General features: G+C 40.7%; 1 protein-coding gene across 1 annotated transcript; it reads right to left on the reverse strand.

The window, feature by feature from the left end:
• Positions 1 to 153: 153 nt before the first annotated feature.
• On the reverse strand, positions 154 to 14,243 carry kcnq2a (potassium voltage-gated channel, KQT-like subfamily, member 2a; the record flags this gene model as incomplete). The annotated part of the gene is given in 7 exon segments (XM_034151672.1): positions 154 to 263; positions 891 to 1,016; positions 3,060 to 3,235; positions 4,659 to 4,785; positions 6,755 to 6,845; positions 11,196 to 11,346; positions 13,896 to 14,243. Coding segments are annotated over 7 exon segments (911 nt in total), but the record flags the coding sequence as incomplete, so codon positions are not given.
• Positions 14,244 to 15,392: the final 1,149 nt, after the last annotated feature.

The raw sequence follows: 15,392 nt of genomic DNA on the forward strand, positions 1-15,392 counted from the left end.
GAGAGAGAGACAGGTGATGAGAGAGACAGGTGAAGAGAGACAGTGAGAGACAGACAGGTGAGAGAGAGACAGGTGAGAGACAGGTGAGAGAGACAGGTGAAGAGAGACAGGTGAGAGAGAGACAGGTGAGAGACAGACAGGTAGAGGTCTCACAGCTGGCAGGGCGAAGAAGGAGACCCCGACCAGAGTGAAGTTGCTGCCAGCAGTCGGGCCGTTCCAGGTGATCGGAACTTGTCTCCGTAACCGATGGTCGTCAAGGTGATCTAAGACAGAGACAAACCAATCAGATCGCTCCGTTGCAGAGGACAGGTCGTCCACATGCAGTACAATAACAAACTGAAATATAACATCCTTAACACCAGAGGGAATTAAATAAAGAGATTCTTACTCATGTTTCGTGATAAGAATAGCAATTATTAAACAAATTGGTTTAAATGTAATAACTTAATTACATCACATTGGAAGAATCTAGTCAATTAAATGAATTGAATAAAGAAAATAACCATGAGAATCAGAAACCAAGTTCATATCTGTGATAAGGTTAAAGGAACATCTATTAGGAGTATCTAAGTGGTATCTATGATGTGTTAGCTATGTCTTATAAGTTCAAATAGATCTGTTCTCTTTTCCTGATTTGTCGATTGTTAGGTATTTATTTTAGAAAACAATCCCTTCGATATTGTTTTTATTTTTCAGAGAGTTTAGACTTCTTATCTTCACGGTCATCTGTATATTTGTCTAACTCTCTAATGTTGGTTTATTTCTATTTTAGAATAGTCTATTTCTTACTTTCTCATTATGTGCAATGCCTTGTTTTGTTTTATGAGGCTGGAACACATTTATTTTCTCCAATTGGGATCAATATCTTATGATTAATGTAATACACTCACCAGTCCCCACCAGAGGGCGTCTGCATACGTCTCAAACTGTTCGTTGTCCTCTTTCTCTGCCAGATACACCAGGAAGCTGGCCAGGATGAGACACAGGAAGCCGATGTACCAGGCGGTGATCAGCTCCTGAGACACACAGGTCATGTGATCAATACAGGACCAATGGAGATCATGTGATCAATACAGGACCAATGGAGATCATGTGATCAATACCGGACCAATGGAGATCATGTGATCAATACAGGACCAATGGAGATCATGTGATCAATACCGGACCAATGGAGATCATGTGATCAATACAGGACCAATGGCGATCATGTGATCAATACAGGACCAATGGAGATCATGTGATCAATACAGGACCAATGGAGATCATGTGATCAATACCGGACCAATGGAGATCATGTGATCAATACAGGACCAATGGAGATCATGTGATCAATACAGGACCAATGGCGATCATGTGATCAATACAGGACCAATGGAGATCATGTGATCAATACAGGACCAATGGAGATCATGTGATCAATACAGGACCAATGGAGATCATGTGATCAATACCGGACCAATGGAGATCATGTGATCAATACAGGACCAATGGAGATCATGTGATCATACGGACCAATGGAGATCATGTGATCAATACAGGACCAATGGAGATCATGTGATCAATACAGGACCAATGGAGATCATGTGATCAATACAGGACCAATGGAAACCCTGCTGACACAGCGCTATCTGTTCTCTCTGTTGACTGATTTGGACTACCATTAGGAGGGTTGGATATAGAGAACACAAGATGAACATTATTATCTTCAAAATCGACCCAAAATGCATGAAAGTCACAGAGAGAACAGATATGACCATTTTCAGGTTAAAATGTCGGACATGTATTCAGCATCCTCAATAACCCCCAAAACCACTCCAAAACTGTCCAAATCGGCCAAGCCATTTTTAAACTATTGTCAACATAGTTTATTTATGCTAATAAACGCAACTTATGCTAACTGTGCTAATGTCCTCCCACATATGCAGGTTATCATCCGGCAGTTTCTATGAGCTGGAGACCCTACTGTACATTTCTAACATAACACTTGGGGTACTCAACATTTCCAGGTTCACAGGCAGACTATATGAGCTGCTCATAGACTAGATTCCATTATTTGTCCCTTTCTTTAAACCTATGAAAGAAGGGCTGCCAAACATACAAATGTTTACATTCAATGTTCTCTGTTATATTTCCGTGATCTTTGAGATTAAAACAGTTGTGAAATCCTGAATGTCCTCTTCCAACATGAGAGTAACGTGCTAACAAAGTATCCCAACTGTAGCTGTGACATGACAGGATGTCTGATTACCTAGAAGAGCATCAGGACTGTTTGAGGCATATGATAGCTATGGGATTAACATGATGATTCAGCCTCTATGGAGATAGACATATGACAAGCATGATCATTTCTGACGTGGAGCTAATCTGAAGTAAACATTGAATACTGCTTTCTATTCCTCCATCTTGTGACTGTGTAACTCCCTCTCTTGGATATCAGCATGTCTCTAATCTAATCGATAGATTTATGATCGATAGATTTATGATTAGAAAATGATAAAAGTAGGGCAGACATGTGGAGATTATCCGGCTGAACAAAACGTGATCCGTCTCTTCAATGTGTCTCAACCACAGACCTTATTTCCAGCTATTTTCCTAAACCCTATGGAGAGATCCCATTGGTTTTTGTTGAAGGAACCGGAGGTGGTAACATGCTAACTTACTTCCGGGTTTTAGGACGCGTCACTGTAGCTCTCTATTGTCTTCATTCATAGCTGTTTATTGTTTTATTGCCCCCTATAACGTATTGTTCCTAAATAGGGTGGTAATAAGACTTTATTGACCCCTTTGTTCTTGCGATATAATATGGTTACATGACATTTAAGGATGTAGAGGAGGGTTATAATATGTTATTGACCCCTTTGTTCTTGTGATAATATATGGTTTAAAGGGGTATTTGACATTCCTCCTCCCTCCCCCTTCCTTTCCCCCCACCCCTGCTGACCCTATGTGACTCTGTCCCTGTCAGGTGTCAGAACAGCTGTTATGGGGGGTGAGAAATCAATCACTCAACATGTCATAAATACCAACTTGACATACACCCTATCCTTTCAACTACGTACCTTGCTGTGAGCGTAAACAACAGATCCCAGCAGCTTCCAGGTTCCCCCCCGACGATCCATCCGGATCATCCTGAGGATCTGAAGGAAGCGCAGAGACCGGATGGCAGAGGTAGCAAACACGTTCCCCTGGGTCCCTGCAGCCAGCACTGAGATGGAGGCGATCAACACCATGATGTCTGCAGAGGGACAGGAGAGGACTCTTTAAAGTAGAGACACTACATACTGATATACACCTGAACATCAGCAGGAGAGGACTCTTTAAAGTAGAGACACTACATACTGATATACACCTGAACATCAGCAGGAGAGGACTCTTTAAAGTAGAGACACTACATACTGATATACACCTGAACATCAGCAGGAGAGGACTCTTTAAAGTAGAGACACTACATACTGATATACACCTGAACATCAGCAGGAGAGGACTCTTTAAAGTAGAGACACTACATACTGATATACACCTGAACATCAGCAGGAGAGGACTCTTTAAAGTAGAGACACTACATACTGATACACCTGAACATCAGCAGGAGAGACTCTTTAAAGTAGAGACACTACATACTGATATACACCTGAACATCAGCAGGAGAGGACTCTTTAAAGTAGAGACACTACATACTGATATACACCTGAACATCAGCAGGAGAGGACTCTTTAAAGTAGAGACACTACATACTGATACACCTGAACATCAGCAGGAGAGGACTCTTTAAAGTAGAGACACTACATACTGATATACGACCTGAACATCAGCAGGAGAGGACTCTTTAAAGTAGAGACACTACATACTGATATACACCTGAACATCAGCAGGAGAGGACTCTCAGCAGGAGAGGACTCTTTAAAGTAGAGACACTACATACTGATATACACCTGAACATCAGCAGGAGAGGACTCTTTAAAGTAGAGACACTACATACTGATATACACCTGAACATCAGCAGGAGAGGACTCTCTTAAGTAGAGACACTACATACTGATATACACCTGAACATCAGCAGGAGAGGACCTCTTTAAAGTAGAGACACTACATACTGATACACTCTGAACATCAGCAGGAGAGGACTCTTTAAAGTAGAGACACTACATACTGATATACACCTGAACATCATGCAGGAGAGGACTCTTTAAAGTAGAGACACTACATACTGATATACACCTGAACATCAGCAGAGAGGACTCTTTAAAGTAGAGACACTACATACTGATATACACCTGAACATCAGCAGGAGAGGACTCTTTAAAGTAGAGACACTACATACTGATATACACCTGAACATCAGCAGGAGAGGACTCTTTAAAGTAGAGACACTACATACTGATACACCTGAACATCAGCAGGAGAGGACTCTTTAAAGTAGAGACACTACATACTGATATACACCTGAACATCAGCAGGAGAGGACTCTTTAAAGTAGAGACACTACATACTGATATACACCTGAACATCAGCAGGAGAGACTCTTTAAAGTAGAGACACTACATACTGATATACACCTGAACATCAGCAGGAGAGGACTCTTTAAAGTAGAGACACTACATACTGATATACACCTGCACATCAGCAGGAGAGGACTCTTTAAAGTAATTCTCACTCACCGATGACACAGAAAGGTTTCCTGGAGAACTTCAGTCTTCCTCTCCATCCTCTGTATCTGCAGCAGCATCCTGCAGCCCAGATCCTCACCATGTACTCCACCCCGAACACCACGATGGTGACCACTTCCTGTTTCACACAACAACAACAATAACAACAACTCTTCTAGAAACCCATCATTAACCATCAATCTGCTGAAGAACCCCCTTCAGTGATTCAAGTCCATCTTAAAGGACAGAGAACAAGAATCCATTGGTCGATGTGATTGCTCTTATAATTGAAATCGTTTTAAATTGTGCTAGTTTGTAATGTTTTATAATAGTTTCTTTTATTTGCACATTGACTGGTTAATGTGCCGTTTCATTTGTGTTTTACAGCTGTATTTGTCGGCCTGTATTGTTTTGTATTCATCTGTTGTAACTTTGTTCATGCTCTTGCCTCTTGGCCAGGGCGCTCTGGAAGAAGAGATTATAATCTCAATGAGACTTGTACCTGGTTACATAAAGGATGTATAGAGAGAGTCATTGTGTTAACCATGTAGTGTAGGACAGCAGGATGAAACTACCAACAGGCCGGACACAAATGATAATGAAAATATTATCACCATATCAAGAGAAAGTAGTAACAATAAAACACAAATATAATGCTTTCATCAATTCACGTTTATCTCTGTTTTCTTGCCAGATGTAATACAGAGGGACACAAACAAAAACTAGAACAGAAATAAACAAAACTGATTTAAAAGGCCTTGGATTTTTTACAAAATATGATCATATTGTTAAGGAATAATTCTTCTAGATATCTAACCTTTTGCTCTGTGACGTTTTATGATCTACTCTGACGTCTGTTATCTCCTTTAAGGAAAGGCCTTGGTGCCATATGTGTTGTCACCAGTTTGTGACCGGTCAACTTGTCTGGCACGAAGGGTACTTGTTGTGAGAACGCTGAGGCACTTCCTTATCGGTGTTTGTGGACTCTAAGATGTGAAATCCTTGAGGCCATGAGTGTCGGACGCAGGTGGTTCGGTGTTCCCAGCTGTTTAGTCTACTCCTTCAGAGATGTTGATTTCTCTCTGTGAACCTGTTAAAAGGTCTAGCATAGAGAGAGGCTCTTCAGAATTGACGTGGCAACTCTACCGTGTAGTCAGAACCTCTGACTCTTTGACTTGTGATGTGAATCCTCCGGCTGATACTCTGAATAAACCCATCAGTGTTTGACATCAAAGCTCCAGCTCTCACCGTGTCTCCTTCCTGAGTCGGTGACTCCATGCTACACAGAAGTTTCCCCCACACATATGTGTATTAATCATGTGATCTCAGCACTGATCAGTAACAGACGTGCAGCTGGTAAACAATGGAAGTGAAACGTTATTAACTGTGGTCACATGGACAGGAAGAAAGACTGTTATATACTTCCCTTTTCAGCGTGAGCACAGTCGGGATCCACTGACTGACTGAACCTGTGCAGTGCTCCAACACAGGGAGGATGCATCCTTATTGTTAATGACTTGTTTCATATGGAGACACTGACCTTTTCTTTAAGACTCTGATACGGTTAACAATTACTGGTGCAAGTGAGGAGGGGTGGTATCCATGTTGTCTGTTATAATACATCTGTAACTTCTTCCTATGTTGGATTAACTGGAACAACATGGATGTGTTGTTGTTGATGTGCTGTATTGTCCCCTGTCTGTTATTTGTTGTTGTTGATGTGCTGTATTGTCCCCTGTCTGTTATTTGTTGTTGTTGATGTGCTGTATTGTCCCCTGTCTGTTATTTGTTGTTGTTGATGTGCTGTATTGTCCCCTGTCTGTTATTTGTTGTTGTTGATGTGCTGTATTGTCCCCTGTCTGTTATTCCTTGTGTTTTTCTTGTAAAGTGTGAACAAGGTAAAAATACAGTTTTAAAAAAAAAGAAAGAATGTTCAATGTAATGTGAGTTTTCTTTCACTAAGAACAAACTGCGTAGACCTTTAGGGAACTTCCACTTGATTGACTAACTAAAAGAACCAATGACTAAAACTGAAAATCTCAGAACATTAAATCTCAGTTCCTCCTTTGAGATCGCAGAAACAAGGAAATGTATTTTTAGAGTTTTACCAGAATGTAGAGCGCGTCCTCTGAACTCTTCTCATACTCTCTGATGGTGGAGAACACAGAGAGAACCAGACAGGAGAACACCAGCAGGAACCTGATCGGAGAACAGACATTAAACCATCAGGAACCTAGACTCTAGAGAACAGACATTAAACCATCAGGAACCTAGAGAACAGACATTAAACCAGCAGGAACCCAGAGAACAGACATTAAACCATCAGGAACCTAGAGAACAGACATTAAACTATCAGGAACCCAGAGAACAGACATTAAACTATCAGGAACCCAGAGAACAGACATTAAACTATCAGGAACCCAGAGAACAGACATTAAACCATCAGGAACCCAGAGAACAGACATTAAACTAGCAGGAACCCAGAGAACAGACATTAAACCATCAGGAACCTAGAGAACAGACATTAAACCATCAGGAACCCAGAGAACAGACATTAAACCATCAGGAACCATCAGAGAACAGACATTAAACCAGCAGGAACCCAGAGAACAGACATTAAACCATCAGGAACCATCAGAGAACAGACATTAAACCATCAGGAACCCAGAGAACAGACATTAAACCATCAGGAACCCAGAGAACAGACATTAAACTATCAGGAACCCAGAGAACAGACATTAAACTATCAGGAACCCAGAGAACAGACATTAAACCATCAGGAACCATCAGAGAACAGACATTAAACCATCAGGAACCCAGAGAACAGACATTAAACTATCAGGAACCCAGAGAACAGACATTAAACCATCAGGAACCCAGAGAACAGACATTAAACTATCAGGAACCCAGAGAACAGACATTAAACCATCAGGAACCCAGAGAACAGACATTAAACCATCAGGAACCCAGAGAACAGACATTAACTATCAGGAACCCAGAGAACAGACATTAAACCATCAGGAACCCAGAGAACAGACATTAAACTATCAGGAACCCAGAGAACAGACATTAAACCATCAGGAACCCAGAGAACAGACATTAAACCATCAGGAACCCAGAGAACAGACATTAAACCATCAGGAACCCAGAGAACAGACATTAAACCATCAGGAACCATCAGAGAACAGACATTAAACCAGCAGGAACCCAGAGAACAGACATTAAACCATCAGGAACCCAGAGAACAGACATTAAACCATCAGGAACCCAGAGAACAGACATTAAACTATCAGGAACCCAGAGAACAGACATTAAACTATCAGGAACCCAGAGAACAGACATTAAACTAGCAGGAACCCAGAGAACAGACATTAAACCATCAGGAACCCAGAGAACAGACATTAAACCATCAGGAACCCAGAGAACAGACATTAAACCATCAGGAACCATCAGAGAACAGACATTAAACCATCAGGAACCCAGAGAACAGACATTAAACCAGCAGGAACCCAGAGAACAGACATTAAACCATCAGGAACCTAGAGAACAGACATTAAACCATCAGGAACCCAGAGAACAGACATTAAACCATCAGGAACCCAGAGAACAGACATTAAACCATCAGGAACCTAGAGAACAGACATTAAACCATCAGGAACCTAGAGAACAGACATTAAACCATCAGGAACCCAGAGAACAGACATTAAACCATCAGGAACCCAGAGAACAGACATTAAACCATCAGGAACCTAGAGAACAGACATTAAACCATCAGGAACCCAGAGAACAGACATTAAACCATCAGGAACCTAGAGAACAGACATTAAACCATCAGGAACCATCAGAGAACAGACATTAAACCATCAGGAACCTAGAGAACAGACATTAAACCATCAGGAACCATCAGAGAACAGACATTAAACCATCAGGAACCTAGAGAACAGACATTAAACCATCAGGAACCTAGAGAACAGACATTAAACCATCAGGAACCATCAGAGAACAGACATTAAACCATCAGGAACCTAGAGAACAGACATTAAACCATCAGGAACCATCAGAGAACAGACATTAAACCATCAGGAACCTAGAGAACAGACATTAAACCAGCAGGAACCCAGAGAACAGACATTAAACTATCAGGAACCCAGAGAACAGACATTAAACTAGCAGGAACCCAGAGAACAGACATTAAACTATCAGGAACCCAGAGAACAGACATTAAACCATCAGGAACCCAGAGAACAGACATTAAACCATCAGGAACCCAGAGAACAGACATTAAACCAGCAGGAACCCAGAGAACAGACATTAAACTATCAGGAACCCAGAGAACAGACATTAAACCAGCAGGAACCCAGAGAACAGACATTAAACTATCAGGAACCCAGAGAACAGACATTAAACCATCAGGAACCCAGAGAACAGACATTAAACCATCAGGAACCCAGAGAACAGACATTAAACCAGCAGGAACCCAGAGAACAGACATTAAAACTATCAGGAACCCAGAGAACAGACATTAAACCAGCAGGAACCCAGAGAACAGACATTAAACTATCAGGAACCCAGAGAACAGACATTAAACTAGCAGGAACCCAGAGAACAGACATTAAACTATCAGGAACCCAGAGAACAGACATTAAACTAGCAGGAACCCAGAGAACAGACATTAAACCATCAGGAACCCAGAGAACAGACATTAAACCATCAGGAACCCAGAGAACAGACATTAAACCATCAGGAACCCAGAGAACAGACATTAAACCAGCAGGAACCCAGAGAACAGACATTAAACTATCAGGAACCCAGAGAACAGACATTAAACTATCAGGAACCCAGAGAACAGACATTAAACTATCAGGAACCCAGAGAACAGACATTAAACCATCAGGAACCCAGAGAACAGACATTAAACCAGCAGGAACCCAGAGAACAGACATTAAACCATCAGGAACCCAGAGAACAGACATTAAACCATCAGGAACCCAGAGAACAGACATTAAACCATCAGGAACCTAGAGAACAGACATTAAACTAGCAGGAACCCAGAGAACAGACATTAAACCATCAGGAACCCAGAGAACAGACATTAAACCATCAGGAACCCAGAGAACAGACATTAAACCATCAGGAACCCAGAGAACAGACATTAAACCAGCAGGAACCCAGAGAACAGACATTAAACTATCAGGAACCCAGAGAACAGACATTAAACTATCAGGAACCCAGAGAACAGACATTAAACTATCAGGAACCCAGAGAACAGACATTAAACCATCAGGAACCCAGAGAACAGACATTAAACCAGCAGGAACCCAGAGAACAGACATTAAACCATCAGGAACCCAGAGAACAGACATTAAACCATCAGGAACCTAGAGAACAGACATTAAACCATCAGGAACCCAGAGAACAGACATTAAACTATCAGGACCCCAGAGAACAGACATTAAACTAGCAGGAACCTAGAGAACAGACATTAAACCATCAGGAACCTAGAGAACAGACATTAAACCATCAGGAACCCAGAGAACAGACATTAAACCATCAGGAACCTAGAGAACAGACATTAAACTAGCAGGAACCTAGAGAACAGACATTAAACTATCAGGAACCTAGAGAACAGACATTAAACCATCAGGAACCCAGAGAACAGACATTAAACCATCAGGAACCCAGAGAACAGACATTAAACCAGCAGGAACCCAGAGAACAGACATTAAACCATCAGGAACCCAGAGAACAGACATTAAACTATCAGGAACCTAGAGAACAGACATTAAACCAGCAGGAACCCAGAGAACAGACATTAAACCATCAGGAACCCAGAGAACAGACATTAAACCATCAGGAACCCAGAGAACAGACATTAAACTATCAGGAACCCAGAGAACAGACATTAAACCATCAGGAACCCAGAGAACAGACATTAAACCATCAGGAACCCAGAGAACAGACATTAAACTATCAGGAACCATCAGAGAACAGACATTAAACTATCAGGAACCCAGAGAACAGACATTAACAATCAGGAACACAGAGAACAAGACATTAACCATCAGGAACCAGAGAACAGACATTAAACCATCAGGAACCCAGAGAACAGACATTAATAAACCATCAGGAACCCAGAGAACAGACATTAAACCAGCAGGAACCCAGAGAACAGGACATTTAAACCTCAGGAACCCAGAGAACAGACATTAAAACCATCAGGAACCCAGAGAACAGACATTAAACTAATCAGGAAACCATCAGAGAACAGACATTAACTATCAGGAACCCAGAGAACAGACATTAAAACCATCAGGAACCCAGAGAACAGACATTAAACATCAGGAACCCAGAGAACAGACATTAAACCATCAGGAACCTAGAGAACAGACATTAAACCATCAGGAACCCAGAGAACAGACATTAAACCATCAGGAACCCAGAGAACAGACATTAAACCATCAGGAACCCAGAGAACAGACATTAAACCAGCAGGAACCCAGAGAACAGACATTAAACCATCAGGAACCCAGAGAACCAGCAGGTATTTACACGTATGCGTGGTAGATGAAGGCCCATCCTCTCGGCCTCTCCAGAACGTTGTACAGGAAGTTCTGCAGACGGCGATACAGAGCGTTTCTCTTGGGAGGTTTCTTCCCCCCCGACACACTGCTGCGCTGCCGCCGAGGGCCCTCCTCCACACCTGCAGGTACAAATACACACGTTATATATATACACACATTAACACCTGCAGGTACAAATACACACGTTATATATATACACACATTAACACCTGCAGGTACAAATACACACGTTATATATATACACACATTAACACCTGCAGGTACAAATACACACGTTATATATATACACACATTAACACCTGCAGGTACAAATACACACGTTATATATATACACACATTAACACCTGCAGGTACAAATACACACGTTATATATATATATACACACATTAACACCTGCACAGGTACAAATACACACGTTATATATATATATATACACACATTAACACCTGCACAGGTACAAATACACACGTTATATATATATATACACACATTAACACCTGCACAGGTACAAATACACACATTAACACCTGCACAGGTACAAATACACACATTAACACCTGCAGGTACAAATACACACGTTATATATATATACACACATTAACACCTGCACAGGTACAAATACACACATTAACACCTGCACAGGTACAAATACACATTAACACCTGCACAGGTACAAATACACACATTAACACCTGCACAGGTACAAATACACATTAACACCTGTACAGGTACAAATACACACGTTATATATATATACACACATTAACACCTGCACAGGTACAAATACACACATTAACACCTGCACAGGTACAAATACACATTAACACCTGTACAGGTACAAATACACACGTTATATATATATATACACACATTAACACCTGCACAGGTACAAATACACACGTTATATATATATATACACACATTAACACCTGCACAGGTACAAATACACACATTAACACCTGCACAGGTACAAATACACACGTTATATATATATATACACACATTAACACCTGCACAGGTACAAATACACACATTAACACCTGCAGGTACAAATACACACGTTGTATATATATATACACACATTAACACCTGCACAGGTACAAATACACACATTAACACCTGCACAGGTACAAATACACACATTAACACCTGCACAGGTACAAATACACACATGAACACCTGCACAGGTACAAATACACACATGAACACCTGCACAGGTACAAATACACACATTAACACCTGCACAGGTACAATTACCCATTAACACCTGCACAGGTACAAATACACACATTAACACCTGCACAGGTACAAATACACACATTAACACCTGCACAGGTACAATTACCCATTAACACCTGCACAGGTACAATTACCCATTAACACCTGCACAGGTACAAATACACACATTAACACCTGCACAGGTACAAATACACACATTAACACCTGCACAGGTACAAATACACATTAACACCTGCACAGGTACAATTACCCATTAACACCTGCACAGGTACAATTACCCATTAACACCTGCACAGGTACAAATACACACATTAACACCTGCACAGGTACAAATACACACATTAACACCTGCACAGGTACAAATACACACATTAACACCTGCACAGGTACAAATACACACATTAACACCTGCACAGGTACAAATACACATTAACACCTGCACAGGTACAAATACACATTAACACCTGTACAGGTACAAATACACACTATATATATATATACACACTAACACCTGTACAGGTACAAATACACACTATATATATATATATACACACACTAACACCTGCACAGGTAGAAATACACATTAAACATCAAATCAAAGTTTATTTATAAAGCCCAGTATCACAAAACACGTCTGTCTGGGCTTCACAGAATAACTAACACACATGACCGTGTACAATACTGTTACAATTACAAGAACATTATATAAAAAACATGAGAAACCTGAAATAAAACGAGATAAAAATAAAACGAGATAAAAAGACAAAATTACAGTAAAAAACAATAAAATGAAATACCATAAAATGTAGCACTCAAATATAGGGTAATCTATATACACACTAACAGCTGCACATGTACATGTACACACTAACAGCTGCACATGTACATGTACACACTAACAGCTGCACGTGTATATGTACACACTAACAGCTGCACATGTACATGTACACACTAACAGCTGCACGTGTATATGTACACACTAACAGCTGCACATGTACATGTACACACTAACAGCTGCACATGTACATGTACACACTAACAGCTGCACATGTACATGTACACACTAACAGCTGCACATGTACATGTACACACTAACATGTATACAAACTAACACCTGCATATTTTCATTGTTGAACTTTTATAAGCTATAAGGTTTGGAGCCATCAGCCAATCATATTCCAGCTCACTGTGAAGCTCTCTCCATCCTCATTGGTCCAGCAGCTGTTATTTTGTTGTGTTCATCATGATGAAGGTTCTCATGTTTACTGGAGATCTGCAGAGGAACCGCCTCTGGTTCCACGCATTACATATTCAATAAAATACACATTAATTATACTCTCACACACACACACACACACACACACACACACACACACACACACACACACACACACACACACACACACACACACACACACACGCTGTTTACCGGCTATCAGCAGAGCTCCGTCCCTGGACTCGGTCCCTCCGGATTCCAGTCCCACGAAACCGACCTTCAGCTTCTTCTGGTCGGCCTGAGCTCCGGGGAACACCCCGCCGTTCTGGGACTTCTGCACCATGACGGAGCGAGACACCGACCCTCCGAGCCGCCGCCAGCCGAGCAGAGAGCACCGAGGCCGGCCAGCAGGAGAGGAGAGACGGGGGAGGGATGGAGGAGAGACGGAGGAGAGATGGAGAAGAGAAACACCCGCAGAGAGAGAAACACAGATCTGAGATCAGCAGCTTCTCTCCTCACCGACTCCCCCCAGAAACAGGAAGGGAAATGACGTCACATGAGGTATTGATCAGATACAATACAACAGAAACAATAATAAATACACCAGATGATCAAAGGAGGAAGATCAGCATCACCATCATCCTTATCCTCATCATCATCATAATAATAATCATCACCATCATATATATATATATATCTTTATTAGGTATATTATTACTACTATTTGTATTATTTGTATTATTAAATGCAGATCATGTTTCTGAGCTTATTAAACATGTTACATCTTATTGCGTAACTAGTTTGTGTTTTTATGTTCCTAACTTGTTAAACCACAAAGAGAAATATGCAATAAATACTGAAAAATGATCAAATACAGTCTCGCAGTGTTTAATGAGCGGTGCGAGTGATATAGTGATCGGTGTAGAAAATGAGGCACATATTGCTTAAAGTGTAATTTTTTCAAATATTATCTGCAACCATTTCCTTTCACTTTCCTGCTTTTATTTTAATTCAAACCGGGTAATGCAGTTATATACTTTATATATCAGTATGTAGTCTCTACTTAAATCAAGTGTTAAATCAGACTTTAGTTCCACCTGGAGTAAATCCACAAGCTACCCTGCAGTATACAAAGTCATTCAAACTAGCTGCACCTTTACCAGCTTTGAGAACACTTTCATGATCAATCATTATAAAACATATCATATATATTATTCTGAAATGGACCAATCTGCACAATGACTACTTTTACTGTCTCTACTTTCACTATATTTTGATGAGAATACTTTTCTACTTTCACTTGAGGAACATTTTGAATGCAGTACTTTTACTGTAACAGAGTATTCCTACACTCTGGTACTTCTACTTTTACTCAAGTACAAGATCTGAGTACTTCTACTTTTACTCAAGTACAAGATCTGAGTACTTCTACTTTTACTAAGTACAAGATCTGAGTACTTCTACTTTTACTCAAGTACAAGACCTGAGTACTTCTACTTTTACTCAAGTACAAGATCTGAGTACTTCTACTTTTACTCAAGTACAAGACCTGAGTACTTCTACTTTACTCAAGTACAAGATCTGAGTACTTCTACTTTTACTCAAGTACAAGACCTGAGTACTTCTACTTTTACTCAAGTACAAGATCTGAGTACTTCTACTTTTACTCAAGTACAAGATCTGAGTACTTCTACTTTTACTCAAGTACAA

Source organism: Trematomus bernacchii, unplaced genomic scaffold (genome assembly GCF_902827165.1).
Source record: "Trematomus bernacchii unplaced genomic scaffold, fTreBer1.1, whole genome shotgun sequence".
Lineage (NCBI taxonomy): Eukaryota > Metazoa > Chordata > Actinopteri > Perciformes > Nototheniidae > Trematomus > Trematomus bernacchii.